General features: G+C 42.5%; 1 protein-coding gene across 2 annotated transcripts in view; it reads right to left on the reverse strand.

Moving 5' to 3' along the window:
• Positions 1–614: 614 nt before the first annotated feature.
• WNT9A (Wnt family member 9A) overlaps positions 615–13,127 on the reverse strand; it is a 99,884-nt gene continuing 87,371 nt past the window's right edge. For both annotated transcript variants that reach the window (XM_066585021.1, XM_066585020.1), the window contains one exon: positions 615–2,623. In XM_066585021.1, the coding sequence (XP_066441118.1) occupies positions 2,150–2,623 (474 nt within the window). In that variant the 3' untranslated portion in view covers positions 615–2,149. The remainder of the gene's footprint in view (positions 2,624–13,127) is intronic.

Genomic DNA, 13,127 nt, shown 5'->3' on the forward strand with positions numbered 1-13,127 from the left:
TGTGCACACAGGCTGACAGTCACCCCAAGTTGCTTCTTTGAGAAATACTTCTGGCAACTATTAGCCCGTGTGAAGGTACGTCAAGCCACTGCCAGACTCTGTCCCCTCCAGACTCTTCTGTCCATCTCTAACATGCCCTATGCTTCTTTTTCCCCATCTTCTGGAGGGTCAGGACACCTCCATACACATTAGGTGGTTTGACAAACTTGCCAAAATTATTGGGTTCAGCTGACCTTCCTCTAATATGCATGGGCACTGTAAGTCTTACATGAGCAACATTGACCAAGTCACCTGAGCAACAGTGAGCCATTAGACACCATGTTCGTAATCAGAGATGAGTGAGTATACTCGCTAAAGGCAATTACTCGAGCGAGCATTGCCTTTAGCGAGTACCTGCCCGCTCGAGACTGAAGGTTCGGGTGTCGGCGGCGGGCAGGGAACTGCGGGGGAGAGCGGGGAAGAACGGAGGGGAGATCTCTCTCGCCCTCTCCCCCGCTCCCTCCTGCTGACAGCCACTACTCAGCGCTCCCCCGCGCCGGCACCCGAACCTTCAGTCTCGAGCGGGCAGGTACTCGCTAAAGGCAATGCTCGCTCGAGCAATTGCCTTTAGCGAGTATACTCACTCATCTCTAATAGTAATGAAAATCTAACATGTTAGGTCGTATGATGTGGCCATACAATTCTATGGAACGACTTTAAGATATCAAGATCAAGTTGATTTAAAAACTAAAATAACCTAAAGCATGTCCCACGTGCGAATAATGTCCATCCCCTGTCATATGAATGGTATGGAATGCTATTCTCTGGCATGAAATGGTTTCCGCTATTTACTATTAGAGCTTTTGTTGGCAGGATGAAGAATAATATGCCCCTACTGAAGAAGCTGAACCCCTAAATTACACTATACAGGATTGTACGGAGCTCGGTCTGTATTTAGGATCTACCCAAGCAGCTTTGTCATGCTTACAAAAAAAAAGATTTCCAAGCAACAATCATTAAGCTGGTCTCGTTAATATAAAATATCTGTCTACTTCACAGCTTAGCAAAGGCACGGGAAATGTTCCTGTCTTGTGTGGTTTGGCAAACAATACTACAAGATTTGTGTAGCTGGCACATCTGATGAATGCACCATAGTCCTTAATATAGTGGTTTTCGAGCATTATACAGTATCTAAGGTTTTATTGCTCCTAGTATTACAGTAAGTGGAATGAAGTCATAAGAAGAAGGAGACTAAGTCACTCTCTGGATTAAACCAATATTACATTACAATGTAACTTGGCTATGAGGGAGGGGTAGATATCATCCCGACTCAGGTCACGACAACTATTCAGGTAACCTCCACAGGGTTAGTTAAAATCAAGGAGAAAAAGCAAAATATACGTCTATATATTTATATATTTATACAATGAAAAATAAACTTCTTCTAGTGGTTTTTAAGACAGTGATAGTGCTAAAAAAAGGCATCTGGGTTTTCTCAATGCCATAGTCTAAAGACAAACTACTACTCAAGCTACGTAGATCTTCACCCGTCAGCGATGGAACAGATCTCATTCTAACGTCAGTTCTGGTTTGTAGCGTTGGTTCTAGACCAGGGTTGTTATTTTGGGTTTTGCATTGTCTAAGACACAAGTGTCCTACAGCGAACCCCATTGTGGTCGAGTGCAGGGTACTGGCGAGTTATCTCTTTAGGGGGCAAAAAACGAAAATAAAAAAAGAACACAAGCTAAAAACTGGATAATAAAATTGTTCCCTTCTCATTAATCTGAATTGATGGAGTCAATTGATGTTGTCTCCAGTCAAGGATCCAGCAGTAACGTTATCAGCCTGGGTCACCAGCTATGCATGTTAAAGCCTAAATGTTCACAGAGGTTGGGGAGAACAGAGAGGATCATGAGATGATGACCGTGCAAACACATGGCATTGGAATGTCCTCTAGCTACCCAAGGTGCTCTGTCATTATCCATGACTCTTCACCCTTCACAAACCCAGAACATCGACAACAACAGCGACAACACAGTTGGGTCACTCTGAACCCTACAAAGTGCTTATGTCATTTAGAGCTCTCCATCCAATAAGAATGTCAGTCAAACCCTGTTTGTTTCCATATGGTATGATGGTGTCGAAAATATCCATGGCCTACAAGAGCCAGCTAGTCTTTGCAGGTGTACACCTCTTCTCTTTGAGTACACTGTTTGCACTCCACATAGCAGCACCAGCGAACTTGACACTGGCAAGGCCTCGTCACCACCTTGCTTTGGGTATTATGTCCTCGACCGCAGCAAATGCTTTCGCAGTTTTTGTCTTTGTAACATCTCCTACCGAATGTTCCAGGAGAATACTTGCTCATCAGGCAAAAGTTTGGTGAATCATCAATGTAAATTAGGTCTGTAGTCCTTGGGATGTGGTCTGTGTGACCCGAAATAGGTTTTTTGGCTGGAGAAATGTCCCCTTCTCCTGTAGCTTCATTGGTGGTGCTTCCTACTTTGAGAGAAGTCTCATATTTTTGTTTCAATTGCTTTCCAATTTCATGAAAAGGAGAGAGCTGTCTCCAACAGGTGCGGACTGTGCAAGATCCAGACACTCCGTGACATTTACAAGTGGTCTTCACTCCAGCTTTGATTACCTAAAATTACAGAAAACAGTTAAATTATGAGAAAAAAAAATGATGTTCCATATATTAAAAATCTCATTGGCATCTCCCTCTAAGTAATAGAGAGTTGTTCTCTCTGACTATTGTATTCAGCTGGGTGACAATAACTTCAACCACCCAGAACTCTACCATAGGGTTGTCACATTGATTTATTTTCTATGGGGGGGTGGGAAGGGTGGGGATTGATGGATTGTATTAACGAAGCCTGCAATTATTCCTTGAGATGAAGTAAATGAGACCTGGCAAATTAAGTTCTTGAGTTAACCAATAATGGTTTCCTGGAATTTTTGACTTCATGGAAACTCGTCGACATCCCAGATCTCTGGTTTTAATTCACCTGTTCCCAAATGAATCAGTTTATCAATGTTTGCGAACATAAAACGTTGGGAAAAAAAGGGAATTAGGTTCACCTTAATTAGGCTTATAGTCATAGGTTGGGCTAGGATCGATTCATTCCTAAACAGGCCATGGCTTTCTATACATTACTTGCTGTTAGAGACGAGCAAGCACGCTCGGATAAGGCAGTTACTCGAGTGAGCATCGCTCTTCTCGAGTAACTGCATTCTCGTCCGAGCAGGCTCGGGGGTGGGGGGGGGGGGCGCAAGAAGGAGCGGGGTGGGGGTGGGGAGTGAGAGAGAGATCTCTCTCTCACTTCCCCCCGCTGCCCCCTGAGCCTGCTTGGACGAGAATGCAGTTACTCGAGAAGAGCGATGCTCACTCGAGTAACTGCCTTATCCGAGCATGCTCGCTCATCTCTAATTGCTGTAAGTTTACTTAGGTGGAATTCCCCTCAAAAAAGTTCAACGAGGGACAACTAGAGAGATCATTATATTTTTACTTAAAAACTTTCAAGATCCTTGGGGGTCAGTATGTTTATGAAGATCCGTGCTAACCTCCTGAATACTTATTGGGGACTTTTACTTTTGATGACCTATCCTCAGGACATCCAACTCTGACTGCAATGAAAATCCTCTGCCTGGTAATATGTGGGCACCATATGACAGTAATATGTGCGTACTATATGGTAATATTATGTGACAATGTATGGCAGTAATATTTGGACACAGCATGGTCGTACTCTATGGGCATTGTAGGGCAGTAGTAAGTGACCAGCATATAGCAGTATTATGTTGGCACTGTAAGACATTTACATGAGACTTAAAGTGCCCGACAGACATCCCAGAGACGATCGGTCAGTGAATGGAGACGGAGTGAGTCGGGGATGGTGCTGGCATATCCACCTCTATTCACAGATGAAAGACTGTGTGTTTACGCAGCGGCAGACCAACGATGATTTGTAGGTTTGCATGAAGGATCCGATGAACGCTTTATCGCTGATCATTCTTTCACTGCATGCGCTCACACTGCACAATCATCGTGTGGACCCCTCGTTTTGCGCGACCATCATGCCGTGATAAAGGGCCTTAAGCCAGTATAATTTAGGGTCCATATGGTGTTATAATTTGCACACTTTTTTTTCTAATGCGGTAGCGTCAGATCTCGGGCAGCAGTATGGGACTTTTAGCCCTCCAGTTGAAAAAACGGCATTATAAAAACAGGCTAATGGTTTTTTTTCACACTTTTACAAAAAAGAGGACAACAAGAATTTCTATTTATTAGGATTTTATTTTCATGTTACACTTAGTGGGGAAATGTATGTAAAAGTTTAAGACTGAACTTTTTGGCCACCTGGGGTCCCCTGCATGGAGCAGACCAGCTCTCAGGCATGTATGTCTTTAGCTGCGCTTGAAAGACCAAGGAAAAGGTGAATAAATATTTACTGACAGCTACTTTATTACTTAGCTGCGAAAATCCTGCATGAAGCGGTCAAAATTGCACTCGGGCATACGACTCCGGCTGGGATTTTGCCAAATTTGACGTTACACAGACCATTTCAGAAAAATACTGTGTGTATCGGCGATTGGGGCCAACAATCACACCTCATGCCAGTGACAGCAGAGACCTTGACAAACACACTCCAATCACACACGGTAGCAACACAACGTAACGGCTGCTTACACAAAGAGCTGATTTATAGGATTCGGTCACCACGTAGGGCAGCAAGGCTGCTCCTCAAACAGCATGACATCATACAGGGAGTACAGCCTGGGGTTTTACTTGCAGATGTCACACACAGCACTATGTCTAATATATTACGTTGCAAAACATTTTCCTGCAGCACAGGGACATCAATTATTGTATTTACATACTCCAGTCACCTCCAAAGCTGCAACGTACCTAACTTGTGTGTAAATGAAGAATACCAATATATATATAGCCATTACATGATTGTGTGTTTCTTCTTATTTCCCCCTATGCAGGCTGGACGTCTGATTCTCAGTTCTCTCAGAACTGGTGGGAAGAGCCTGGCTGATGTGCTGTGTTCTACAGACTGTGCAGAGAACTGAAGATTAGCTCTCTCTGTAACATACACAGACATATCATCATCATGTAGGGAGTAAATAGCAGTACTGAGCAGTGGAGATGTGAATAAATAGCAGCAGATAACTCACTTTTAGCTCTGACAGCACATCTGTGTGTCCCTCTGCTTCTCTCCTCCTCACTCTCCCCTCCACTTTCAGAGACTTCAATATGTAGGATGAATCATCCCCCTTCTACACTTTCTGTTCTGTGGTCCTGCCATCTCCAGTAATATACTTGACAGCAGAGAGAAAGTTAAGAGGAAGGGAGAACCCTAGTGGCCAGCACTTTAGAGTGATTTTTCAGCACAAAAAGTTCAATTTAGGTAAACTAAGTAAATTGCGGTTTTGCTGGTACAAGTTGAATAAAAAGTTATAAGCACTAGTTGCTTGAAAATGTAGTGACTAGAGATGAGCGAGCATACTCACTAAGGACAATTACTCGAGCGAGCATTGTCCTTAGTGAGAACCTGCCCGCTCGAAAGAAAAGGTTCGGCTGCCAGCGCGGGTGAGAGGTGAGTTGCGGCAGTGAGCAGGGGAAGAGAGGGAGAGAGAGCGCTCCCCTCCATTCCTCCCCGCTCTCCCCCGCCGCTCCCCGCCAGCAGCTGAACCTTTTCTTTCGAGCGGGCAGGTACTCGCTAAGGGCAATGCTCGATCGAGTAATTTCCCTTAGCGAGTATGCTCGCTCATCTCTTGTAGTGACCATTGTGGTTTACGATGAGCTCTTAAGGCCCAGGATCCCTGATCACACTGCTGCTTCTCCGTTCAGTGTCTGTACAGAGCAAATGGTATAATCTGAGGTGTAAAGTGCGGCATGTGCGTTGGTGTTAGATAACGACTATTGCTATTAAATAGTAGCGCCACACAGTGCTTATTAGGCTGGGCTCACACAAATGTATTTGAATTGCGTATTACGTGAGCCATGCACGAGCGCATAATACGTGGCGAATGGCTTCAATGTAAGGACATGGTTTTGCATTGTTCCATTCACACTTGCATATATTCATTGCATGCAATACGCATGTAAAAGAGAATGCATCACGTTCTATTTCATCATATATTCTGCATGTGCAGCTCTATTGTTCAATATGGATGTGTTCAGAACCCAGTATATACACAACTACATCGTGTACGTACAGCGGTTTTTATGCATGCTGCTAGAAAATAGGCGTAAAAGGCAAAAAAAAGAAGCGAAGAAGCCAGTGCATGGCGTAAAATATGCTGTTCATGCTCAGGCAAAAACACGACAACACCCTGGGATACGTAGTTCACCGTGCTGGTAAAATGCTGTGATTTTTACACAGCACAATACCGTAGGGTTGCGAGAGCCTGGCCTAAGTCACACACATGGCTCAAATAATACCCCAATACAGTACCCACATAATAGAATTATAGCGTCATCTGTTGTAATTTAATAGCAGCCCTATACAATATTGGCATAATGCTATACTGCTGCTCAGAGTCCTGAACTACGAATGTGTCTCTGCCGATGACTGCAGTGTTAGATACAAGATATTCAAAGGAAAGGATTTATTTAGTAATTAACTTTTTCCAATGGATTTTTATGATTCTGGAAGTCTAACGATGGAGACAACAAGCCAAAACGATGCTTTATACTTGGCCAAACAAGTAGACCAACCGTGTCAGAAACGCTATCTTTTCTCCTTAGGGAGAGCACCTAGATGGTGAGTGAGGAGACTTAGAAGGCCATGCATGCTCCTCTGGGTAATATGCAAATAAGGGAGATGGAATAATACCTCAATTAGGTGGCAGTGTAGAGGTATTATTCCATCTGCTTTATGACCAACAATGTGAAAGAGGCCAGGCCTCCTTACTGTGGTGTATACGAAAGAGAAGGGGCTCTATAGCAATACTATACCTGGTGTCAATATTGCAGTGCTGGATTTTGCCACACAGGACAGAAGCGTCTGGTGTTTGTTTTCCCTTTAGGCCCCTTGGACCAATGTAGAGTTCAAATAACTACTTTTAAAAGTATGTTAAAAATGAAATATTGTGGTCTTGTACGCTGCTAAAACGTCCAACCAACATGGCAAGACTCAACAGAGCAGTAAGACACAAGGCAATGGCATAGGGAGGGTTGGCATGGTAGGTGCCTCAGGGTTTGATTGCAGGATAACAAGGGGGATACTTTGTATATTAGATACTTTTTATTGGCCAAGCTTAAATAAGAGGGCTAGGGCAGAAAACTCAACAAACTGAAGCTTTGCCTTGTGGTGCCGGAGAAGCCAAGGTGGTCATCATCCTACATCAGTGAGATCAATCTACAACGGGAATCTTGCAGTAGAAGGGATTGTCCAGTAGGGTTTTCTAATATGTATAGAAGGAATGGTCGAGGGTGAGGTCCAGGAACTCAGTGGTCAACCAAGGAAATAGACTGCAGCTCAACCAGATTGAGTTTCTTTAGAATTTTGAAGCCCAAATGTTCCCTTCTACATTTGGAGATGTCTTGTTGGAAGTGACATATAACACGCAGAATGCACATGGATGGCATCCGTATGCTGTCCATTCTTTTAAATCTCTCCATTGACTTGAATCTATGACTCTTACCCATAAAATGGATCAAAAAAGTGCATAAGGTTTTTCACACAGTCCATGTCTGCATGAAAAAGTCCAATAGTGTGTGTTGCACTGTAGAATAATATGCTTTTTTTTAAACGGACTACACACAGATGAGATAAACACTAGTGAGCTGGAGTCCTAAAATGGAAACAAAGCCAACTGACTGACCTACACACGAACACCCAATGCCAGGTAAGTCAAGCACTTGAAAAAGTTTTCGGGCTGCTCCTCTATAAGTAGACTTGGTGATTTTGAATATTGAGATATTTAAACAGATTCTCATTCCTCATGAAACCTCAATAAGGAGGCATCTACAGAAGAACAATAACAAAGGTCATAAAGAACTCTCTTCGGCAAGAAGAATGAAAATTTCAGGATCCAATGGTATAGTCCCCACAGGGACTAATCAAGGAAGCTGCTTCGGGAAAGCTGCAAACGTAAGGTGGCCATGCACATTAGAAGGATATTGGCCCAATCCATAGATTTTGACAGGGTCTCCCGATGTTCCCCTGATGGCTGTTGTCGCAGGAAAGAAGGGTCAGGCATTTTGAATTTTAATGTGCCCAATCATTTTTTTTCAGGGAGATAAGCCATCACCAGTGGTGTCTGGCAGAAGCTTACAACCCATAAATAAATTGAGAACACATGCTTATTCAGCAGAACCGAATGTGAATAGGTATGGGGAATTAGAGGGAATGCTGAACAAGCTTTTCTTAAGGAGCAAATGAGACAGCTACTATATGCAGAAGAAGCAAGGCGAAATCTACTTGGAGCAACCTATGTGCTAAATTCCATATAAAAGTATCCATCCGTGAACAATAAAGAACAGCTACGATATAAAGTCCCACCAAATATGGATATCATTGTGATACTGGGCTCTACGGGATTAGTAAAACATGGATGCTTCCCAACATCAGGACTGCTCCCCTCCACAGGTCGTGTAGGATACTGCAACTCAAGTGTCTTCACTTCAAAGGCTATGACCTGCAATACCGGACACAACCTGTCGCCAGGTGTTGCGCTGTTTCTGGAAGAAAGGAGTCATGTTTTTCTAATCCTGCAAAACTTTTTTAATCTTCAACTTCTCCTTATTGTATTTTTTTAAACATTTGGAAACATCAAACCAATATTTCTGAAAAAAGTCCTCATTTGCCCGACTTCTGTGAGGCTTCAGTGCAGTAGTGTCTGTGTACGTAATTGATTTTTTAAATATTCATTACATGGGAGTTAAGGGGCACTTTAGGAGAACCTTGCATTCCTCCTTATATGAAGACTTGGACACACAACCCTGGTCTATGTTCAGATGTTTCAGGTTTCCCCCCACAAATATACGGAGCCTTGAGCCCCCCTCGCCAGCCGGTGATTTGTCTGGTAAGGCAAAAAAAAAAAGGGGAACAAATCTGACGTTCCTGAGAACATGGTGTGCGCAAGGCAGTTCATTGAGAGCAGTGAAATAATACATGACACAGATGGGTGAGTGCCCGGCCTTACTGGGTAACCGCATATCCCTGCAAGTGCCCCTCACGTTGGTGGGATATGCTTGATCACACACACCTCAGAGAAGGTCGGACCTCGAGGGATTAAGAAACTTAGCAACGATTCTTAATGGTGCTCTGAAAATCCTGCTTAATGATACTCTGCTGAGAAACATGGGCAAATTTAATTAAACTATCCCGTCATCCAGGCGGAGAGAGCTGCGGGAACAAGCAGGTGTCTGTCACTGCCGGGGACGTGACACAATTGGTGGAGACCAACAAGGACTTCGGGCAGATACAACCAACGAGTTATAGAATTATCCACATTGTTGAAGACACTTTGCACCCGTGTACAAACCGTCCAGCTAAAACCTGCCGTGAATTCCATACAAGTTATGCCAGAACTGAAATGGAAATTACTATGCAGTCAGAACATGACAGTTTACCAGCAACCCATAAAAGGTGATGACATCATAGCCAGCAGTTTATTTAGGCAATGACATCACAAAACTCCAGCACCTTGTATAAATGATGACATCACAGGCTGTCAGCTCCCTATATAGATATTGACATAGCAACTCGCCAGCCGCCAATATAGGTGACGTCACCAGTATCTTACATAGATGTCACCATCGGTCAATACAGATCAGGGTTGGAAACAGTTTGTACATTTAGGAACAGTCTGTAAAAATATTTATTTCCCCAGTGTCCATAGAAAAAAAAGGATGCGTTGATGATTGTCTTTGACGCCAGAAGATCTTGTGCAGATTATAGTAATTGGAATTAGCAGTATTTTCAGTTCATAGTGAACCCTACTTAGGTCTTTATGGACTTTGGACAGATAGCACTTAGGCCAGGTCCACATCTGCGCTGCAACCTCCGTACGCAAGTGCCATCACAGATCTGGCATGAAATACGGGAAGAAATAGCGCTACATGCTGGACTGTTTCTTCCGTTCAAAAGCCGGGCAGCAGTAAGAAAAGCGGACCGACCCTAAGACTATAAGACAGACCCGTTTGGCCAAGGGATTCCCCTTGACTGCTCCCCGAACAGAATATCCACAGCACATGTGAAAGCAGATTTATGATCTTCATTGTTTATTATAGATTTTTTGTAGCTTGTCCAGACCAAAAAAAAAATCAGACTGGTCACCCCAATATGGATGATGATATCATAACTCACCAGCATGCTGTATAGGTAATGACATCACAAATCATTAGCAGCTTTTATGGGAGATGACATCACAAACCACCAGCAGTCAATATAGGTTATAACTAGAGATGAGCGAACGTACTCGGTAAGGCCGATTTCGCAATCAAACACTTCACTACTCGGGTGAAAAGTACTCGGGGGCGCTGTGGGTGAGCGGGGGATTGCAGAGGGGAGTTGGGGGGAGAGTACTCGAAAATCGCGGTGCTCGATTGCGAAATCGGCCTTACCGAGTACGTTCGCTCATCTCTAGTTATAACATCATACAGTAACTCAACAGCAGCTTGCTTATAAAAATAAGGATGACATCACGAATCATGGGCAACCTATATGGATGATGACGTCATTACTCATCAGCAGTCAATATACAATTATTGAGACTTCATAACACACTAGTAATCCAGGTAATGACGCTTCAACACACCAACAGTCTATACTCCTGACTGTATCACTGCTCACAACAGCCTTTTTGACATTGAAGCTCAGTAGAAGTCCATCCATGTTGTCATAAGTCACCAACCAAAAAATTAAGCTGCACCACATTGTGTACCGCCTGCACCCCTGACCCAATGCCCACATAATACCTGTACACAACATCCATTATTATAAATCACAAATTGTGCCATCCATTATACAGGAAACATGCCATTCAGGGTTCATATAGTACACAGTAAATAGGGGGCGGTGTTAGGCTATGTCCACATGTGGTGGATTTACAGGGGATTTTCCATGGGGTCCCGCCGCACGGAAAATCCACAGCATTTAGGCTGGGTCCACACAGGGCGGATTTGCCGTAGAAATTCCGTGTGGAATTTCGCTGCGGCCCCTAATCAAAGGATAAGCCAGCCACGTGGACGAGATTTGTCAAAAATCTCGTCTACAAGGGATGGCCAATCTGTTGTGGCAAAGCGAGTGCTGTGGCGCGGATTCTCTGCAGCATCTCTATCTATAATTTTTTATGTTGCGGCTGCTCTCCTCTCTATGGAGGAGCCGGCAACAATGGAAAAGCATGCAGCCAAGCAGCTCCAAAACTCGAGGCTAAGTGCTGTGGGTTTTGAAGCTGCGCTTTCCCAGCAGAAATCTTGGGGTTTTCCGTTGTGGCAAGACCATGAGATTTCCGCCAAGAATACGTCCCATAAGAACCCAGCCGTATTTTGCCAAATCTCCTCCACACGCTGTGAAAAGAATCTGCACAAAACCTGTGCGGAAATTGACATGCGGTGTGGATTTGAAATCCACAGCATGTCAATTATAACAGTGGATATGCTGCAGATATTATAGTAGTTATATTCTTACACATAGGGGGCAGTATTACAGTAGTTTTATTCTTGTACATAGGAGGCACTATTATAGTAGTCATATTCTTGTACATAGGGGGCAGTATTATAATAGTTATATTCTTGTACATAGGGGGCAGTATTATAGTAGTTATATTCTTCTACATAGGGGGCAGTATTAAAGTAGTTATATTCTTGTACATAGAGGGCAGTATTATAGTAGTTATATTCTTGTACATAGGGAGCAGTATTATAATAGTTATATTCTTGTACATAGGAGGCAGTATTATAGTAGTTATATTCTTGTACATAGGAGGCAGTATTATAGTAGTTATATTCTTGTACACACGGGCAGTATTATAGTAGTTATATTCTTGTACATAGGGGACAGTATTCTAGTAGTTATATTATTGTACATAGGGGACAGTATTCTAGTAGTTATATTCTTGTACATAGGGGACAGTATTATAGTAGTTATATTCTTGTATAGGGGACAGTGTTATAGTAGTTATATTCTAGTAAATAGAGGCAGTATTATAGTAGTTATATTCTTGTACATAGGAGGCAGTATTATAGTAGTTATATTCTTGTACACATGGGCAGTATTATAGTGGTTATATTCTTGTACATAGTGGGCAGTATTATAGTAGTTATATTCTTGTACATAGGGAGCAGTATTATAGTAGTTATATTCTTGTACATAGATGGCAGTGTTATAGTAGTTATATTCTTGTACAAAGGGGGTAGTATTATAGTAGTTATATTCTTCTACATAGGGAGCAGTATTATAGTAGTTATATTCTTGTACATAGGAGCAGTATTATAGCAGTTATATTCTTGTACATAGGGGACAGTATTATAGTAGTTATATTCTAGTAAATAGACGCAGTATTATAGTAGTTATATTCTTGTACATAGGGGGCAGTATTATAGTAGTTATATTCTTGTACATAGGGGGCAGTATTATAGTAGTTATATTCTTGTACATAGGAGACAGTATTATAGTAGTTACATTATTGTACATAGGGGGCAGTATTATAGTAGTTATATTCTCGCACATAGGGGCAGTATTCTAGTAGTTATATTCTTGTACATAGGAGGCAGTATTATAGAAGTTATATTCTTGTATATAGGGGGCAGTATTATAGTACTTATATTCTAATACATAGGGGGCAGTATCATAGTAGTTATATTCTTGCACATAGGGGGCAGTATTATAGTAGTTATATTCTTGTACATAGGCAGCAGTATTATAGTAGTTATATTCTTGAACATAGGGGGCAGTATTATAGTAGTTACATTCTTGTACATAGGTGCAGTATTATAGTAGTTATATTCTTGTACATAGGCAGCAGTATTATAGTAGTTATATTCTTGTACATAGGGGGCAGTATTATAGTAGTTACATTCTTGTACATAGGGAGCAGTATTAGGCCTCAGTCAGACGGGCGTTTTTTCGCGCGATTTGCGCATGCGATTCGCGCATATATAGAACCAATAGTTCGGTATGATATCG

The sequence above is a fragment of the Eleutherodactylus coqui genome, chromosome 12 (genome assembly GCF_035609145.1).
Source record: "Eleutherodactylus coqui strain aEleCoq1 chromosome 12, aEleCoq1.hap1, whole genome shotgun sequence".
NCBI classification, from domain to species: domain Eukaryota; kingdom Metazoa; phylum Chordata; class Amphibia; order Anura; family Eleutherodactylidae; genus Eleutherodactylus; species Eleutherodactylus coqui.